General features: G+C 35.9%; 1 protein-coding gene across 3 annotated transcripts in view; it reads right to left on the minus strand.

Annotated features, from left to right (window-relative positions):
* Nucleotides 1–1,890: 1,890 nt before the first annotated feature.
* The window catches only part of USP33 (ubiquitin specific peptidase 33), a 37,954-nt gene continuing 19,878 nt past the window's right edge, over nucleotides 1,891–19,966 (minus strand). The window contains exons 11-24 of one of the 3 annotated variants that reach the window (XM_063407308.1): nucleotides 19,544–19,684; nucleotides 17,950–18,062; nucleotides 16,461–16,633; nucleotides 16,255–16,358; nucleotides 15,640–15,673; nucleotides 14,812–14,857; nucleotides 13,968–14,148; nucleotides 12,645–12,771; nucleotides 11,193–11,362; nucleotides 9,755–9,836; nucleotides 8,365–8,473; nucleotides 6,613–6,715; nucleotides 5,893–5,961; nucleotides 1,891–3,582 (exon numbers count right to left, since the gene is read on the minus strand). In XM_063407308.1, the coding sequence (XP_063263378.1) occupies nucleotides 3,425–3,582; nucleotides 5,893–5,961; nucleotides 6,613–6,715; nucleotides 8,365–8,473; nucleotides 9,755–9,836; nucleotides 11,193–11,362; nucleotides 12,645–12,771; nucleotides 13,968–14,148; nucleotides 14,812–14,857; nucleotides 15,640–15,673; nucleotides 16,255–16,358; nucleotides 16,461–16,633; nucleotides 17,950–18,062; nucleotides 19,544–19,684 (1,610 nt within the window). In that variant the 3' untranslated portion in view covers nucleotides 1,891–3,424. The remainder of the gene's footprint in view (nucleotides 3,583–5,892; nucleotides 5,962–6,612; nucleotides 6,716–8,364; nucleotides 8,474–9,754; nucleotides 9,837–11,192; nucleotides 11,363–12,644; nucleotides 12,772–13,967; nucleotides 14,149–14,811; nucleotides 14,858–15,639; nucleotides 15,674–16,254; nucleotides 16,359–16,460; nucleotides 16,634–17,949; nucleotides 18,063–19,543; nucleotides 19,685–19,966) is intronic. The other 2 variants (XM_063407311.1, XM_063407309.1) reach the window with 2 other exon arrangements.

The following is a 19,966-nucleotide window of genomic DNA, read 5'->3' on the forward strand; positions in this document are numbered from 1 at the left end:
ATGTAGCTACCTTAAGTCCAGCATACTACTCCAGCATAAACCCCAAAATAATTATTGTAGTGCCTCTAGTCATAGTTCAATTAAGATACTGGAGAAGTAGATTATGTGCATTTTTATATACATACATAAAATATATGTGTATGTATAGAAATATGTATGTATAATCTAATATAATTATATGACTATACATAATATACATAAGTATATATGTATCCCTATACACAGGACCAACTTGGATGACACATGCAGAAAGAGCTTTCTGGACTCCCCAGTTTAAATCACTGAGTAGCCAGACTATTTAGCTCTCACCTTCGAAACACATTACAAAACTGCCTTATTTTACTACTGAGTAACTCAGCAGCCCTTCTGCTATTCTTTTTTCCTCCAATTATACTGTTCAGCTACATTACATAATATTTGAAGCAGTCTCTTCGATGTTGGGTGTTCAGATGAACAATTAGTTATATTGCTTGCAAAAACCCTTCAGAAATTTAGAGAAATCAAGCTTTGAGCTGACACCCACTATACCATTTTCCCCAGAAGTGAGGATTAAAGTTACCAGACTGAGCTGCAGGCTTTTAACAGCTCATATCTAGATTTCCAGGCCTACAACAAGGAGTCCACTGGATTTTTCCCTTCTTGAAGTGACAGTTTCTCTGGCACCCAAACACACTGCTGTGTTTCCTCAACTGGAAACAAACGAACAAAGAATCCAAATAGTCTGGTGAAAGGCTTATGGAAAAAATTTCCACAGGCCCTTCCTGAGATGCATTCTTTCTTTGCTACAAATCATGACAGCTTCTCCCAGTAAAGGCCTGTCCTTTACCTGTTCTCTGAACTATTGCCTTTCCTCCAGCATACACAAGCCTTCCATCTGCAGCTCTCCCACACTACCTTCCTTTAAAAGACTACTTCCATTTCTGTGACATAATATCCCTTGCAGAGCTCTCAAAGGGCTAAAAGGAAGACAGTCATCCCTTTGGAACTGCCTTAAAACATATCTATTTATCTCTGCAAACTCACGGGTTTGGTTTTTTCTATGTATGACAAAGAGTTCCAGTGTGAAAATGCCTTTTTCCACAGTGACAAAAGCATTTCAAACTCTGCTGCCATGAAGTGCCTCCTTACTGATCTGTGTGCATCACAGATTATGTTTGACTATGGACTCCCAGACACCCAGTAGGAAAGACTGACTAGAAGACTTCTAGATTTCTGAAATAAGCTTCCTAAACCCAGCACAAGTCCCCATTGCTAAAGCTGAGGCAAATATCTTTGCTTATCTCAGAAAAAAATTGTTCAGTATTATCCAGCAATTATTTACACATTCGAAGTCTTGCATTTTCAGCATTCTTTTAAGGGAGAAAATGAGTTCTTTTCAACACTCAAGTCTTCTTGCTTTTCCCTAAAATAACCTCAATTTGTATTTATCATCATATAGCATTCAAAACTGGGAACAGTAAGATGAGATCTCACAACTAGCACAGCACCAAGTAGAGCAGAATAATCACCTCCTGTGCCTCACATCTGATGCTTTTGTTACTCTTACCCAGAACAGGTTTTGTTTTGGTATCACTGGGTTTTCACTTAGTCTGATCTGGTGTAATACTCAGAATACTCAGCACAGAACTGCTTCATTCCCTGACAAGCCCCTAACACTCAATCCTTTTTTCCCCTGCAAATTTTACAGGGCCAGGCTATTCTACCATCCAGACTATTAACAAAAACATTGAATAAATTTGTAAATTTGATCACTGTACTGTGCTTTAACAGGAACAAGGAAATACTTCCTAAGTTTCCAGTTGAGAACGTTGTATAGGAAAAATTCTTCAATTCATTGTTCTTTAGCTTTAGTATGTTAAAGAACCTTAAATCAAAGAAAACTGGAAAACCTTGGCCCCGAAAAAAAGAAAAAAAAAACTTTAAATAGACTTTAAATCAGACAGTAGTTCACACGCCAACATCAGCAAGTTACTACATACAATGTTCATAAGCAAGTTAACTTTACCTCAATCAGTCAGACAAATCAGTATTTGATGCATTACAGAGGTAATGCAGTATTAGTTTCACATTTTTTTATCTATTAATATAATAACACATTTACAAATACTTATGGTTAGAGGACATTTTCTCTAGGGCTATTATAGCTTTTTAACTAGAATAGCATGAAGTCCTACAAACCAATATGTTTTTAAACTACATTTAAAATTATTCAGAGGACTGTTATGTCAGCATTTTCTTACTTTGGAGCTAGAACTGTCAACATCATTGTCTAAACTTATAATAGTCAAAAAATATAACTGTATGGGTGTGAGAGCAGTTTTACTTCAGCATTACTTCCAAAGATTTTGTATTTATATAATAAATGAAAAACATTTAGGAAAGCTTCCCCCGCCTATTCCGCAGTTAATTTTGTTTTGTTTTTATTGATCCAGTCTTGAATAATGCTGCTTATTTGGAAACAATATCAGGCAAAAACACGAGCAAGTGTCATTCTGCATTCCAATATGAATCATTCAATAAAGTTTTGCAATATATACATTTTATCCAGCTTCTGACATTAAAGGTCATCATGCCAATGAAAATTTTTAACAATACAATAAAATCCTTCAAATATAAATGCTTATGAATGTAATTCAAGAGACCAGACAATTTAATTTTCTGAAATTTATATCACTCATGTCCATAATAATTTTACATTTCACACTTCATGCTCTCAAATATTACCCTAGAGAAGACTAAATCTTTTTGCCACATATACTATTAAAGACACTAGCCAGGTTTATAGAGTTACAGAAGACTATAATAAGATGTAAAATTTAGTATTAATAAGTTATGACATTTGCTGACTAAAACATTATTCAGTCTACCCTAACGTTTGAGCCACTCAAATACAATAAGTATTTGGATGTTATATACTACTCATTTCATATACTTACAGTGCAAAGAGAATTTTTTCCTGAGCATTTAGGAAATGAAAATCCTTTATCTTTGATTACAGTCCATTTAAAATACACTCCTCACATACCTAGGCTTGTCAAGACTGTACAATTAAGATAGACAAACATTTGTAGATATCAGAGCCCAATCAGGAATCAGAAGGTTACTGAACATCTCTAAAATTTGTCCCTGTTTTTCAAGTCTAAGGATATAATAGGATTTTGACTCTTAGCAAAAAATTCAGAAATTACATTTTTCCCACTGACCAAACATTCCAAAATGTACAAACCACATGCCTTCCAAAACAGAGAAACAGCCGCTACTTAAACAAATTGCAATACATATTTCAACTTACTATTCTGTAGTTAATGTAATGCCCAGTGAGCTGTGCCTCCAACAGACATAAGAGAATAAAACTTTTAGGAATGTGTTTTGGGCATTTTGTAAGGAAGCTGGATTCCTTACAAGTTCATCCTTTTCTCAGTAGCTACAGACCATGAGTTTCTAATTCAATCTTCTCTTCTGTTTGCAACATATCAGGTTCTACTGGAGGAACAGGTGGTCTGAGTATAATCTCTGGACCTCCACCATAGATTGACTGAAGAAAATTCCATGTTTCTTCTGATATTTGTCCAGAATCTGCACCTGAAAATTTTTTAAAATTTAATTACTATTTATAATAATTCTTTAATGATTTAAGTCCAAAACAGATACAAAAAGGAAAAAAAATACAGATTAAAATTTAAAACTTAAAAAAAAAAACTTTAAAATTTAAAACTTGTCAGAATTCAGATCCAAATTTAACACCATAACCTTAATTTTCTCTTTATCTTGCACCAGCTGCCAAACCCAATTACCTATTTTGTTTCGTATTTCTTGATTCTTACAACTACCTGCTCTAAATTATGCAGTACTTGCAGAAAACATATGAAAAACCTATTATAAAGATCTTAGCTAATATCTACCAATCAAGCTGACAGCCAGTAGCTGTTGGTAGTCTGGAAACAGTGATTCATATTATTATAAGGACATGCAGTCACATCAATTACATAGTAAAGTTCAAGGACTCAAGATTCTTGTTTCATCAGAGAAATTAATATTGGTAGTAAAGAAGAAAAGTACAAGAAGCAAACTGAAATTCCCAGAGAGAAAGGACTATTATTAGGATAATAACAGCTCCAGCAATGCTCCTGTAGCACTGATGGGTCAGCCTGATTTCATTCACTGATTCAAGTCTTTGCTCATGATTCCACTGCTCTGGCTAGAGATCTGTCTCTTGTCTCAAGTCAGCATCCAACCAGCACTTCTGATTTTCCACAATTTTTTACAGTGGCAAAGACAAGATGCATCTGCACATCTCCCCTCTAGGTTTCAATACAAGGATCTTGTCTGATACTGAGTGATTTGCTCACATTAACCCATTCAGAAAGGTCACATTTCTGTTCTACCAGAATAAGCCTCCTGCTTCTTTTAGCAAATCACAACCCTGCCTGACAGCAAGCTTCCCCTACTATCTTTACTAGACATTATTAATTTGTCTTGTTAAGTCTTGTTTCAGCACCCTCATACTTTAAAAAAAGGAAGTCAGTACTATAAGCAGGGGACCTGTCCCCCACCTCCTGTACTTTTCTGTCCTGGTGGTACTGCTGTACTTTACCTATTAAGAGTTTCTGAAGGGGAAGGGTACAAAGAGCTGCACATTTGTTAACCTACAGCAACTCAACTATGCAAAGCTTCATCTGGAAGTCATCATGCAGATCCCATGCCACTACTAATGATGTTATGCCTCAGTTTTACTCTTTTACTTGAGGGTCTCAAGAAACAACTCCATCTCTGCAGGCACATGAGTAGACAGATCTTCACTCCCTTATGCAGGTTGCAGCCAGTCAGGTTAAACTGAACAGTGAACTCAGGCACTGGAATCAGGACCACTGGATCACAGAAATCTGTAGTACTGGACACTTCTTTAGTGGTGTTCCCACCTCTTATAACTTACAAGACAAAATTTCCACATCCTATTCATCTTTGTTTCTACCAAAGCTCTAATTTGTACCAATGTAGCTGAAAGTAAACCAACAGCTGGCTAATTTGCTATCAATTACTGCTTCTAAAGTGATTTTTTTATTAGGTTTTAAACCTTGTACTTGAATTCCATCATCAGCACTTAAATAATTAAAATGCACTACGAAACTCATGAGTGCCACAACTCACTGTTTTTAAAATGAACTCTTGGAACTCTACAGTTGGTGAGGTTTATGGTAGGTTTATTGGTACATCCAATGTATGCTGAGGCATTTAGCAAATTGGGAAAAAATCCAGTTAAATAAACGTTAATTTTATTGATGCAAATTTGTCTTTTAGGCTGAGCTGCAATGAATTTAAAGCTTCTTAGAAAGTCTAAAGACTTCATAAAGCAGGTCATATAAGAATATTTTCCTCTGTACCTATGAATTCCAAATAAATGGGTATCTAGCATTTAACTCTGAAGAATAATGAAGAAACCTGTATCTTTGCAAAAACTTCTCTAATGTGCAATGTACAGTATCAAATGACTTGCAGAAAAATGAGCAACAGATTTTATTTACAGTGGTTTTCTCCCTCTGTGAGATATTTTTCTATTCAAATTAGGTTTCAAGATTCAAATAACTGCATACATATAGAACAGTCTCCCAGTTTTGTTAAGAAAACCCCCATCAAACCAAGTGATACAAAGCCAAAGCACACTTTCACCATTGTCAAGTTACTCTGCACTTCCCACACTCTGAACTGCATTTAAATTAGTCTATTACAGATACTAATTCTTCATTTTAAGAATAAAATGATCCCCTAAAAACAGGCACAACACAGATTCATTTTATAGTAACAATAAATAAATTAATTTTAAAAAATCATAAATTTTCCAAGCTTCAGCAAATACATAAGGGGCACAAAACTGCAGCAATATTGGACACCTACCTTGTTTTAGCACAGTATTGCCACATTTTGTTACTGCAATCTTAGCATTATCAATGGGGCCAGGAGGATCTAGTGCAACAGAAAAATTATTAAAATTGGAAGAGCTGAAAACAAACAGCAGATCGGAGGTTCTGCTTCCAAAGGGAAGGAAAAACAGCTCATTTGTTTACTGCTTGATTTTGTACTGCTTAACAGTACGTTCTAAGTTGTTAAAAGCTAATCACATTTTAATTAAGAGCAAGTTTTCCAAAGCATTCATGATTACAGTTAAGTCTTCAAGCAACATAAAACACAAATTAATCCTAATTCTCATCCTTACCAAAGCTGTCCTAGAGCAGACTGACAAGATTGCAGAACATTTTATCAGTTTCCATTTTAAAACTTTAGAAGCATCTGGAGTCAGCTAAACTGACATTAGTACAGTTGTTACTGAGCTTAGATTTGACGAGGTCACCTTTTCTCCAGAGGCTGCAGCACCATCTATCATCTATCAATAAAATCCACCCCCCCTTGTACTTAGATCCATGCCATTATCCCATTGCTGTGAATTATTTTACTCTGTTCTGTACCCTGGGTATATTTGTAACCTATAAAACCTGGGTCTTAGATGTTTAGGAGCTTTTGTTGTCTTTGCTATCTGTCCTTCCTACAGTCTTCTACCAAAGCAGAACAACAATACAACAAAAGAATACCTATATTCTGAAATGGGGCACAACTTACCACTGTCTTTACCCTTTACAAATCCTTCCCATTCTCTGAACCAGTGCATGCTGATGCAGTAAAATGTTGATGGAGATTCTTCTTCTTGGAATGCTCTATTAAGCTAAAAGGAAAAAAAAATCTCTGGTTTTCTGCCCTTTTATTCCTTTAAACTACTGAATTCTATGAACCACTAATTATTAACACCATAACATTACACTGTAACAGAATATTTTAAAGAACCACTGACCATAAAAAGAGTGAACACCTGGTGAATATCTAAGATGAGATTCTGATGGAGTGGTAGCCTTCATATTAAAAGCTGATTTACTATTTAGTTGAGAAATTATTTATATTTCCTGAAAAAAGCAGCAAGTTCTTCTTAAGCACAAGTGCTTACTCATCAAACACTAATAGATAATTACTGTGAAGGCTGAACTTTTAAGTAGCAAAAAATGCAGAGACCTTATTTTTGTAAAATAAAATAGCATTCTGAAATCTTTTTCCCATACTTTTATGAAAAGTTCTTTGTGTGATGAACTGTATCATCATCTGTGTTTGTTTTTCCTCAAGTATTTTGAGCAGATGGCAGTACAATTCCAAGCAAGGCCCAGTGAACTAATACATTGGGACTTTTCATGATTTGCAGAACTTTTTACAACATCATGAAGAAACAAGCAGAAAGTCACTTAAACCTTTAACCATTATCTTTTTAGCTCTGTAATAATACAGCTACACTTCCCCTTTGAAGTCATAAAGCCAAAGCATCAACACAACTTAGGGTTTCATATAGAGTACGTGTTGCAATCACTCCCTAAAGCCATCTTTACAGAGGACAATAGAATTTTCTGTGTGCTAACCAGTAACAATACTTGCACAACAGTGCACATATAATCACTGCTTTTACTGGAAAGATACTGACTGCTAAAGCAAATAGGGCTGACTCAATGTCATTAATAATAATTACTAACCAGTGGTAATCCAGAGTCATGAAAATTCCTAAACATTTCAAAAAACCATGGAAAAGCTGACAATCTCTGAAGTGTGATTAAAGGACAAACCGAACTGAAAAAACAGAGTCAGTTCTATTTTTCTTCCTTTCATGAGTTAAGATAGCAGGAATGGGACTCCAATGTCTCTGCATTTATTTTCACTGAAAACTTCAAAACACATTTTTGGTTTAAGAACTTCAAAATCATTACCAGTAATTATTTACCTTCAGACTCAAGCACATAATTCTCTAACCCAGGGAAAATACAGTAGCTCCTTGATATAAATTTTACAGATCCATTACAATATTAACATATTTACTTCACACTGAATTACTGACATTTGTTTATGTTTCCAATGCCTTTTTTTAATATTAGAACTAGAATGATTATCATTAATTTTTTCTTGGCACAGTATTATTGCACTTAATAAATGATTGCACTTAAACCTTATCAGACTGCACAGAACAGACCACTGGCAGTGTATAAAAACAGCTACTCATGGGGCTGTTTCCATACTATAAAAAAGTAATTCAAGAAACACATTAAAATTTTTCTCTAAGTACATTTTTATATAATTTTATATAAAAATATACATTTTAATATTTATATGTAGTTCACAAGAACATTACTGCTGCCATTAGGGGGAGGGGTGGTATATAGGGATAGAGGTATTTAATGAAATCCATTTGTTATAGGAATCCCTTGTGCAATTCTAGTAATCTTAGTCCTGAATGTCAGGTGTTGGCCAGTAGCAGAATGGATAAACATTTTCTTTTTTTACCCGTATAAACATTTCCAATTCATTTTTCCTTCTTTTTTCAATTCTTTCAGACTCAATTTGGCAGGTGTGACAAACATACAGATGGTTAACAGCTGGTCCTCCTCCATATCTGCAGTAAAAGTAAAAAAACACGAACAATCAGCCTTGTGGAAAATATCATGTACAAAGATCATGCACCTGTAGACAGGGCACATGTCAGTACGAGCAGAAGGCTGACACACGCCAGTCACAGTGACCCCAAAACGCCATCGTTTATTTTCTGTTCTCCATCCTAAGACCATCTTGTTCATCTCGCCTCATGCCAGTCCAAACCATCTCAAACTCAGCTGCATCACAGACTTCAGAAGGAGTCACTATAGTCAGAACATGTCAGTGAGTGTTGTTATATATACACCAGGTGTGATTCTACCAAAAGTCTTTTAAGAAACAGCCTATGGAAATTCCAGCCAGCTCTGGCAAACATGTTCCTCCATCCCACTGCAGTACTCTTCATTAGCTCTGCTACCTCCCTGACCCCAGCCTCTAAACTCATTTATTGTTTTCTTCTTTTTTATATGTTATTCTTGAGCCTTCTCTCATGTTTTCCTTGTGTGAAACTATCCATGGAAGTCTGCAGGGGCACTGCTCCTGAGAAGAGTATTTTTGCATACAGAAAATGGATAATGGAAGAAAAATTGAGTACACATAGGAAAAGGGAAATAAACTAGAAATAGAATTGTTTTTATTTTTTACTTGTGTGCACCAACACTTTAAAACATCAATAAAAAACTCCCCAAACTCTTCGATGTATTGTTTAAGTGGCAGGAAATTAATAGCTAAAAATATTTAATGCAAGTGTAATACAAAGTTGAAAGCCATCAGCAAAGCTCTGCTGCAGCTTTTTGTTACTTTAGAATAAGGCATAGCTTGTAAGAATTCCTGCTTTGTGAGCAAGCACTCAAACCTGACTGACATTAAAGTGTGGGGCAGTAACACAGAACACTCAGATATAAGTTATTTTGAAGCAGTACTGGCAGCTGAGGCTATGGATTCAAAGCCAACATAAAAGAAAAGCTGTCTCCAGCCAACAAGAGAACAGGAAGCTGATACAGAGAGCTCTTTCAAAAAACCTCTGCAAAGCGTACTTTTGCTGACCTACTTTGTGTTATTTCATACATACCATACATGTTTATTGATTTAATATTGAAGTACTACCCAAATAGCACACTACTCTATGCAGTCTTCTACTTTGCACAAGAAAATGATATAAATTGGCTGTTTGCAGTCTCTTCAGTCAGCTGTGTGCCCACAGGGCTGTCTTTTTCCTGAGCCACTAATTCTAAAGTCTGATGTTGCTGCTTGGCTCTCAAACTGTGTCGCTGGATTTTTCCAATTACAGTTCAGAACTTACCTGCTATACAGATTATCCCATATATTTTGAGGTAGCATTACAACGAGGTCCTCTATGAAGTTAGCTTTGTGTGGAGGAACACCTGCAGAAGGAATAAAAACAAACAAAACCCCCAAACAATAAAACTTGTGGATTTTAGGGAGAGGAGGAGACCATGTTAGAAGTCCCTAAATAAAAAATACAACCTTTCAATGAATTCAGAGAAATTGTATGGAATAAGTTTTACCTAGGTATAATCTATCACTGTATTTAAAGACAAAACTCTGATTTTAGTCTGCTGAGGCTGAAAAGCCAAAAAGCTTATAAAAAGCAGAAGCAAACTATACGAATGGCTGAAATTAAAGAGCTAGAATCCATCTTACATAATGATTTCAAAAAGCTTCTTAAGGTATACAGAATGGCAGGATGATTAAATATCATAATATTGATTAAGCACATAAACACTAACAAATTGTCTATTCAAAATTCACTTATTTGCTGCAGAACTTTTGGAAATATTTCAAACAACATGAATATCTGAAAGCAGACAAATTTTGAAGGCAGCAGAAATGGAGGGACTTGCAGAATTAGCAGTGCTGAGTTGAAGCACACAGTAAACAACAGTGGACTATACAGGAATTCTTGGGAACAGGGAAAATTGAGTACTTGGGCACTCATACATCAGCAGTCATCTGCTGCAGCCCTGCAGAGGGAAAGCCAAAGGGCTCACAGGTAGCCTGCAGATGGCTACAGGGACACCATCATCCTGTGTTAACATTCTGGTTCAGCAACAGGGGCAGCACCTCCATCTTCCTATCTAATGCAATTGTATTTTTTATTAGAAAATAGGTTCTACATAGAAATGATTTCTTGGAATGTTAGTACTCAAATATGGGTATTTCCCCAAATGTGTTTTGCTTATTGTAATGCTCTTATTTTTTTAACATATAGCACAAAGTAAAATTTTTATGCTCCTATACAACATACACAGAATTACTACTTGATTTTCACACTGCTATGCACCAGATACTCAGCATCAGATCAATTTCTTCCAAAGCAGCTTTCAAACCTCACTGCTTATGGCCTCAAGCTGAGAAAAACATTTCAATTTGCAGATGAAAGTATTAAGGGTGATGATACAGTGACAGGATTTTTTAAAATGTGAATATACATGTTTAAGAAGCAAGCAGATAAGAGAAACTGTTCCTCTTCAAAAATTAAGAAAGCTTATAAACAAAATCAAATGTGCAAAGAAAAAAGAGGATAATTTCACACAGCATCATTTCTAATTAGTCAGGTACTAAAATAAGAAAGAATTTACCTAGAAGTTATAATTTACCAAAGAAGTCATAATATGAACTTAGTATAGTCAAACTGCTTTAATTAAAACAAGCATACACCACTGTTATAGCTAGACATTGACAAGTTATTTTTAAATTATTCACAGTTACAGTCTCACCTCCATGCATACAGAGAAAGTCGTTATTTGAAATTGGTCCTGGCTCTGCAAATGTCTTGAATTTATTTAACCACTGCCTGGAAACATAGAACTGCAGAAGACTTGGTTCCATCATATTCAGTAGCCCTGATATCCTCCGTCTCTCTCTCTGTGCTTCTTCACTGCTCTTTCTAATACAGAAATAGAGATCATTAAACAAATATAGATCCCTGTGTACAGTGCAGGTAACTTATTTTGTGAAAAGAAAACTCTGGGCCCTGTCTGTACTTCCCAGTTTACACATTCTAAGAAAGCAAACAGTTGGGGTGCAAGACAGAAGTCAACTGTGCTGCAGAGGTGGTGCAGCACCAAGGGCTGTGCCCACCTGCTCAGTTCCTCTCTGCAGAGTTTGAGATAAAGCTTTCAAGCTGTATTCCTTAGCCAGGTGTTCCTTGTTTACCTTCACACGTAGGGTTAAACAGTAAGGAGATCAGGTAATTCTGCCTTTCCTGCATCCTTCTACTTTTCTCACTGTAAACTGGAAGTAACTGCTCTCCCATTTTAGATGGAATAGACTCTCTCGTCTCCAAGCCAGCAGTTGTCTTTCGTGGATATATTCTTTTTCAAAGCCATGTTTTTATTAATGCTAATCTTTTATTATTTATTTGAATATGTTAACCCACAATCAAAGTCATAGTGATCTTTCTTGGCAATACATCATGACTGCCAAACTCCTTTTAAATGGTCTACTAAGTGAGACTCCTGGGCTCAGCTGGAACAGTGGCAGGTGGGAGTGTTCCTAATGAAAGTTAAAACATTCTCAGAACACATCACGTTTTTTATCCAATTCTGACACAATGTATTTTGCAGCCAACTTTTAGCAGAAATTTGATCTTAGTACCAGAAATTTAAAATCTGAACACTAAGTTGCTTTTATTATCTCAAGTACAGAAGTTCCCTAGACTGAAGATGATAATAACATGACTTCTCACTTTTCATTTCAATTCTCAGGAAGAGAATAGCGTATGAATAGCATTAAATTAAATGGATAATATAATGGATTAAATTACAACACAGTCAAACCTCTGTTGTCCTACATCCCATCTGATAAAGACTTTGGACAATTCCAATTAGAGCTCTAACAGTTAAAAACCTTCTGTGTATAAAACCTCTCCGTGTGCGGAATTCCCTTCCTCTGTTTGCAAATAAGGTGGCTAGTTCTTAATTGTGGCTTAAAGTTCTCTTACTATGCAGATTTTATTTTCATTTCAATATAAACACTTCAGCTCTGACAGAGCAAGTATTAAGGACATAACTGAAGGATTCTGTTTTTCTCCAGCACAGGCTTTTCTCGTTGGTCAGATTCTTCTATTAAAATTCTCATGAGGCAGCTGATTCTGAAAGCTGCCCAACTGCTTAAAGTTACATACATGACTTATAGGGGTATGATAGTCCTTCTAATGTTCTACTTACCTGTAGAACAGAACATAAGCTTCTGCATTTTGCACTGTGGATTCTGATACTTCTGTGACGCTCTGGTCATCAAATTCATACCACAAATTATTTAAATTGTTGCGACAATAAGCTATGTAATGTCCACCTAGGGTGCAGGAAGTAAAAGTTATCATAGAGTGTCTAGAGCTGCCCATTTCACTCTACAACACATGAAAAGGAAGTAAGTCCTAAAAAACCCTCTCAAGTCTTAAACGGGAGAAACAGAATCATTAGTAGATATGATTTTGAAATTAACTTCTGTCAAACTCAACATCAGCTTTTTTCTGAATTTCTATTAGCTAGTGGTGAGTTGAACATTACTTTCAGCACATTCCTGCACTCTTCAAGCAGCACGTTAATACAGTCCTGAACCATGACATTTGGAGTAAGATTGCCTGAACAACTTACCCTCATCAGCTCCCACAACAAACTCTTTTCAAATCTTTGTATGCTTTATATTAGAAAGTAGCACAGATATTGAACAGCTACACGATATCACAACCATAACTGTGTTTAAAAGACTATTCATAATATATTTTAAATTATTACTATTTTTAAATATATATTTAATTGCTAATAAGTAAATAATCTGCTAAATCCATTATGTGAAGCACCACTTGGCAAGCACTAAATTAAAAAGGAAAAAAAATCAAACATGGATACTTTAAGTCAGAGAAGTATGAGAGGGTAACTTCTATAAAAATCCAGGAAGTTTCTGGCTTAAAAGATTTATTTCTCCTATATTCCAAATCTTAGAAATACTAAAATCATCTAAGCAGAAGTGACCTTGATATATAGCAATAAGATGTTTATTCAGCTACTCATAACTACCCACAAATAGCAGTTACCACCTGTTTTGAGATTGAATGGCAGTGATCACTCAAGAGAACATATTTTAAAAAATGACTGGCATCTTTGTGGTGCTTTGTAAACAGTTTCCAAAAATTAAGGCATACAAAGCATTGACATGAACAGAAGTTGTACAGAGCAGCTGATCAACTAACTGGTCATCTGCTGGCAACATTATTTGTACATTTACCTTGTTCTATGGTTTTCTTACTTAATATTCTTGGACCTTTTTCCATCTTCAATTTTATTTAAGTATTCCATATAATTTGAAAGATATGTCAACTCTTTCAGAGCAAGCCTTAAATCTTTTGGGTCGAAGTAAAGATCACAGCATTCCTCTTCCACATTCTAATTACCATTGTTTATCCATTTACCCTTCAGTATATACTTATTATCCTTAAAGCAGAGTGCTGATGTACCAACTGCAGATAGAAGAATGAAGCTCATACTCACTGCTGGCAGTTCCGTGGTGGCAGATGACAGACAGGAGATCGTAAGTCACGATTTGAGCTGGACTGTCCTTCGCAAGGAAAGGCTGAAGGTCAAGGCCCTCCAAGGGAAAGGACACATGGGTCCCAATTTTTGTGGAAAACATGAGTTCATGTCTAAATCTTTTGAGATGAATGCACAGAATCTATAAGAAGGATTGACAGATTCAGTCAAGAACTATACGTGCTATTTAATATTAAATACCTAAACTGGGTGTGCCATCTTTTCCTTTTATAATCCCCAAAAGAATACTTTTCCCTATGACCTGGAGCATATTCACAAAGCTCTGTGTTTTAATCAGCTGTGTCTACTAACATTGATGCAGCACTGAAAAATGTACCTTTTTCTCAATGCACATATTGCCCAATCTTGTAAGGAGGGACATTCATTCCTTCCTGATTATTGAAAATATCAACTCATGCTTTGAAGTGTAAGACTGGATTACTTTTTAAATGTGAAGTTAAAAGTGTTACCTACAGAAAAGCTTTCCAGTCTGGCTGTGATGTTTAATCTATGACCTACAATATAAACAGTAGTATATATAATAACACAGAACAGGAATGTTGTAAACTGTCTGCAGACCAACAGTAATAACATAGGAAAATCCCATTCCTCTGCTTGTCATCTACAAGATTCATTTTCTTACAGGGTGAACAACCACGTTGCTCACATTCTTAAACAAATGCCAAGATGAAGGCAGACTTTCATCACAGCATTATAAACACAATTTACTCCATGCAACTCATTAGTCTTACCACGTTCCTAATTATGCAGAAAAAGTGCTTTAAAGTGCATATTGTAACAGTACCTCAGGAAATTTTTGCACTTTGCAGAATTTCACTCCATTTCTTAACCTAAGGAAAAACCAAACCAAAACAACTAATAATTAATTCTGAAAAGGTTTTACTTTATTGAGCTGTATCAGCAAAAGCCTAAGCTGAACATTGCATTAGTAAATCCAAAATATTTCTGGAATGTACACTAGACATGGAGTAGCCAAAATCACACAAACAATGATGGGTCATAAGACAAGACAATCTGTACTTCTGAAAAACTCAAAACAGCAAGTACAATCAAGTTCCAACTAGCTAACTAGTTTCTCTTAACACAGAGGAAAGAAGTTGAAGTTTCATGAAAGCTGATAATCCAGTAAAAGACAAAAAACAAATGAACTAAGTTTACTTCTAAGAAATTATGTACAGCACATACAAGAAGAAGAAACACTTCTGTACCATAAAGGGCTTCAAGCAGTCTTCAGACCACTTCTGGTTTTTGGTTCTTCAGTATTTAAAGCCACAGTTTATTTATTTCACACACCTCAGTGATGTACTGCATATCAGGGGAAAGCCACTAGTACTAGAGAGGGCTAAGAGCTTTTATTTTGTCAAACAAAACAAATTTACATCTAAATTGCAAGGGCATGAGAAAGAATTAAGCACATGTGGTAGGGTAAGTTGGTGCTTCCTGACTCCTGCACCTTGGGAATGCTGAATTTCTGACAGTCAGAACACAGGGTCATGTCAAAAGACAAACAGTATTGGGACATAGTCAACAGAAATAAATGTCTCTTAACTAATGGAAGCAGTAGAACCCCAAATTAAGATGAAGTAAAAGAAAGATAAAAAAGCCAGCTTACTTTTTACACCTTCCACAGCTGTACATGTTATCACCTGCAAATATCAGGGAGAAGAAAATCAATCATTATTGTCTAAATTTGAACAGTTATCCTTTAAGTGTGTACATTTGATAGAAAGAAGTTTCGAGGGAATTTATCTTTAGGTTGCATTCAATATTTAACAGTCATAAGAGTGTTGACATAGCAACTACAGGAAAGGTTCTTAGGTTTTATGTCTTCAACTACCAAGCAATGCAGTATAATCTGAAGAGATGAGCCTATATAATTTAAAAGGGAAATAATTTACTATGTCCAAATTGAGGTTATAAGAATGAATATTAATATAGTGGGTTTGAAATTTTTATGAGCCTTAAGTTGATACAATTTCACTAAACCAAATTCAGACTGACTTGACTTTCTAAAGCAGCTTTCATAGGCATTTATCTCAAATACTGAGTTGAATGAGAAGCTTACCTTTCCGAAATGAATGATCCCAAAAGCACAAAGATTGACTGTACACCACTCTAACAGGTGGCCTCTGCTTAACTGCATTAAGCTAAGAAGATATTAATCGTCTCATTGTGACAGAAGGAAAGAAAGCACAGAAGAAACATGTTCAGGTAATCAACCTCTTACCCTTGAGCTCATCTCTGGCGAAAAAGGCAGCAAGACAATCTTGTAAGGTTACAACTGGACCCCAAAACCAGCTAGGAACACATGAGACAACAAACCTGAAACATCATTGACAGAAAAGAAAGAAAACCAACAAATGTTCTGCCAAAAGAGCAGAAACTAGAATTTCAAAATAGATAATTAAAGCAAACAAGATAAATATTATTTACCTTTTGAAGTATTCCATAAAAAAGGCTATCCATCCCTGGGGGGCATATGCTTCTCCACATGACCCTGCCTTGACTAGAGATGTCTGATGACTTGCAGAATGGAGTTTAGCAAGATCTTCCTTACCTGGAATAGGCAAGGATAGATCCTGAAAGGTCTCCAGGGTTACAGACAGCTAAGGAAGAAAATAAATGAAACACAATGGAGTTAAGCTTGAAGAGAAGTGGTAATTAAACTGAATTCTGTAAAGTTCACTACTAACTACCAAGTTAGTGCATAACTGAAAATTCCACTAGGTAGGAAATTAATTATAAAAAAGTACATTAATTAGAATTCATTTTCTAAAAAAGAGGAACCAAAAATAGCATTTTAGAATGAACTTGAACATTGTTATCACTGAAACATTTTTTAGGTCATTATTATTTGTCTTCATATCAGTCATACAAGGAACTATGGCTTTTGCCTCAGGCTGTGTTACATAAAATAGTTTCAGAAAGCTTCAGTCCATTGTTTCCACACTGTTTTATTCTGACATTATCTTGAATTGATATAACTGGACTCACTGCAAGGGAGACCCATCTGTGCATCTTCTTGCTCCTGTGCTCATTAGTGATCACACAGTCAAACATCGAACATGTTTTAGAAATTTTTGTTTGTTTTTTGAACTTGGTCACCAGATTAGCCTGAGGTCTCTATATACTAAGTTCTAAACCAAGAGAAGTATTGAAGATATGCAAATACACCAGGGTTAGGTTTAAGCCTTATGTTGAGGAAGTTGTCCGTAATGTAAAGATTTGGATATCCAGTATTTGATACTATTGCTTTTAAACTAAAGCACTCCACTAGACATATTTAGGTAACTGACTTTTTTTTCCAAATGATCACGTGTGCTGTTCCAAGTAATCCTCCGAGCAAATGTACAGAAAAAAAAAAATCAACTATTCCTTCCTATGTTGCATCTCCTCTTGCAGTAGACAAGAACTTCTGAGAGCAGTTAATGATTCCTATTGTTGCAAAACTTAGTGTCTTCACTTGGATTTTTTGAAAGGCCTTAATTTTATTAGTCTCAGTCTATCTGATAAGACAGTTACAGCACTATATTAGATCACTGTCTTATCTTTTCACTGAAACATTAGTACCTGAGAACTTAGGACAGTAGCATGTGTCCATTACCATATTTCAGAACATTATTAAAAACTAATGAGACCTAAATGAAGTTGAAGAACAAGCTTCTTCCTACATCCTTGCAGTAAACCCGTTCTCAAAATGTTACTTTTCGGTTCTGAGTAAATATTCAGCTCAATGAATACAAGCTATTCTAAACACAAAGTGCTGATGGTAGCCACTATCACAATTCGAGAGAACAAGTTTGAAACACCCCAACCTTCTGAGGAAATCTGCCACAAAAGAATGTAACATTACCAGAGAATGACTGTATTCATAAAGTAGTAAGAAAAGAACATATTAAAAGCCAGAACTTTCTCTTCTTACCCGATCACACGTCAAGCACTGGACTGAACTTATTATAGTCCCATCAAATATATCAGAGATAACACTCCTGTACTTCTTGCGCTTCTTCCTTTTTGGTGATGATACTGTTGAAACTATAAAATGACAAAAATAAAATGCTGCAGTAAGGCAAAATACAGTGGATTCTGATTACAATTCAGCTTTGTGTAATATAATTAGAAGTCTCATAGGTTCAGATTTAAATTATGAGCCAAGCCTTGTTTTCTATTTACTAAGTATTTCTGAGGAATTACAAGATCATATTACTGCCAGTAATTACAGGCAATTCATTCCTCAAGCAGCTGGGGACAACCACCAGAAACGTTTGCCTCTGTGAGTAAAACACAAACTGCCAGTCTTGAAATCTACAGCCTATTGCTACATGATGGATTTATCTTGGCAGGAAGCCCCCAAGGTATAAAAAGGAACATTCTATTTGACACTTAAATTTGATCAGATCTTCCTGGGAAGTTTCAGCCATGCTGGGCTGAAGAGCTCACAAACAAGGTTACTGTATCACAATACTGATGACAGGATTAAACCAGACTAAAGGTAGGACTGGAGTCTAGCCTAACAGCAGGTTATTAAAAACCCCCAGGCCTCTCAACCTGTCCTTGGGCATGACAAGCACCAGTGACCGAGTACCTCTTCTGACAGACTCACTTCAGGTTGTCTAAAACCCTCCTGTAATGGTGAGGCCAAAACTGGAGACAGTAGTACAGATGCAGTGTCAAAGCTGCTGAACAAACGAACCAAGGAGGTCAAAGATTTAAGTCCATTAAATCACTGGCATGCAACACCAATGCTAAAGCATTAAAACGACAACATGAATGTTCAGAACTTATCTGGACAGGCTATTGCATGAAGCAGAATCACAGTATTAAAGTTGTATTAGTTTTTGGGTTGGGTTTGGTGTGATGCCTTAAAAGCATGCTCTGAAAGACAAGCTTTGCTTCAAGCAGTCTACTGTGAAACAAATCAGGGAAAAAAAAAATATTTTTGTTCATGCCCTAAAGCAGCACTGTCTTATATGTAAAGGCAGTAAAAGTCTGAATATTCCAGGTGCTCATAAATGCATTGTGCTGCAGTGCTCAAAGAAATGCTCTGCACTGCAGGGACATTAACAACCATAAAGCAGGCAGCGTTCACAGGTCTATCAACAGTACATTATATATGACTCCTTAAACCTTAGTTAACTAAAATGATGATTTACTGAACTTCTGCTGAAGAACCAATGAGTTTATTCTCTGGGGAGTATTATCTTTGGGGTACCCAGCTTCTTATCTTTTTCTTCTCTCCCAACCAGTGCAATTGATAAAATTTTCTAAAAATAATACTCTGTCTTCCCAAAATAGAGGCAAATACTATTCATGCTTCAAAATATTTAGAAGATTACAGAAATACTGAGAATAATCTTGCATGTCCAGCTTACATAACACTCCCTCTCCCCACCAGAAACAGGGCTAAAACCCCCTTAGGAACAACCCTGCATTGTTACACAAGACGTAAGAAACACAGTGAAAACTGTAATACGGTGTAATTTAGTACCAGGAAGGAGAAGATAAAGAGCCTCTACCTTTTTTGTGGACTTGAGCCAGTGAAGAGCACGATGGGAATGATTTTGGAGGGCTGCTTGATAAGCGTGTGTTCATCCCTTCAGCTGACGATGGTGTTTGGGCTGCAGATACGTCACTCATGTGGACGTCATTGATGTATTCTGCAATTGAGATTTGCACAAATTCTGTGAACAATTACTGCAGAATGAACACACATAATGGTTATGTAACTTATTTAACCACACTGTCAGTCCACTGGACATTCAGGAATGTAGCACCAATTCAGTTCCTTTTAAATTAAGAACAAAACAAAAAACCCACTCTTCTGGTTATCTGAAACCTTACCTAGTACAAATAGTTAGCTTGTCAAGGGAATTAAAATTGAATTCAGAACACCTAAACTAAAAAATTAACTAAGTAGGGACACTGTTTATAAGTAAAAC

This window comes from Prinia subflava, chromosome 10 (assembly GCF_021018805.1).
Source record: "Prinia subflava isolate CZ2003 ecotype Zambia chromosome 10, Cam_Psub_1.2, whole genome shotgun sequence".
NCBI lineage: Eukaryota > Metazoa > Chordata > Aves > Passeriformes > Cisticolidae > Prinia > Prinia subflava.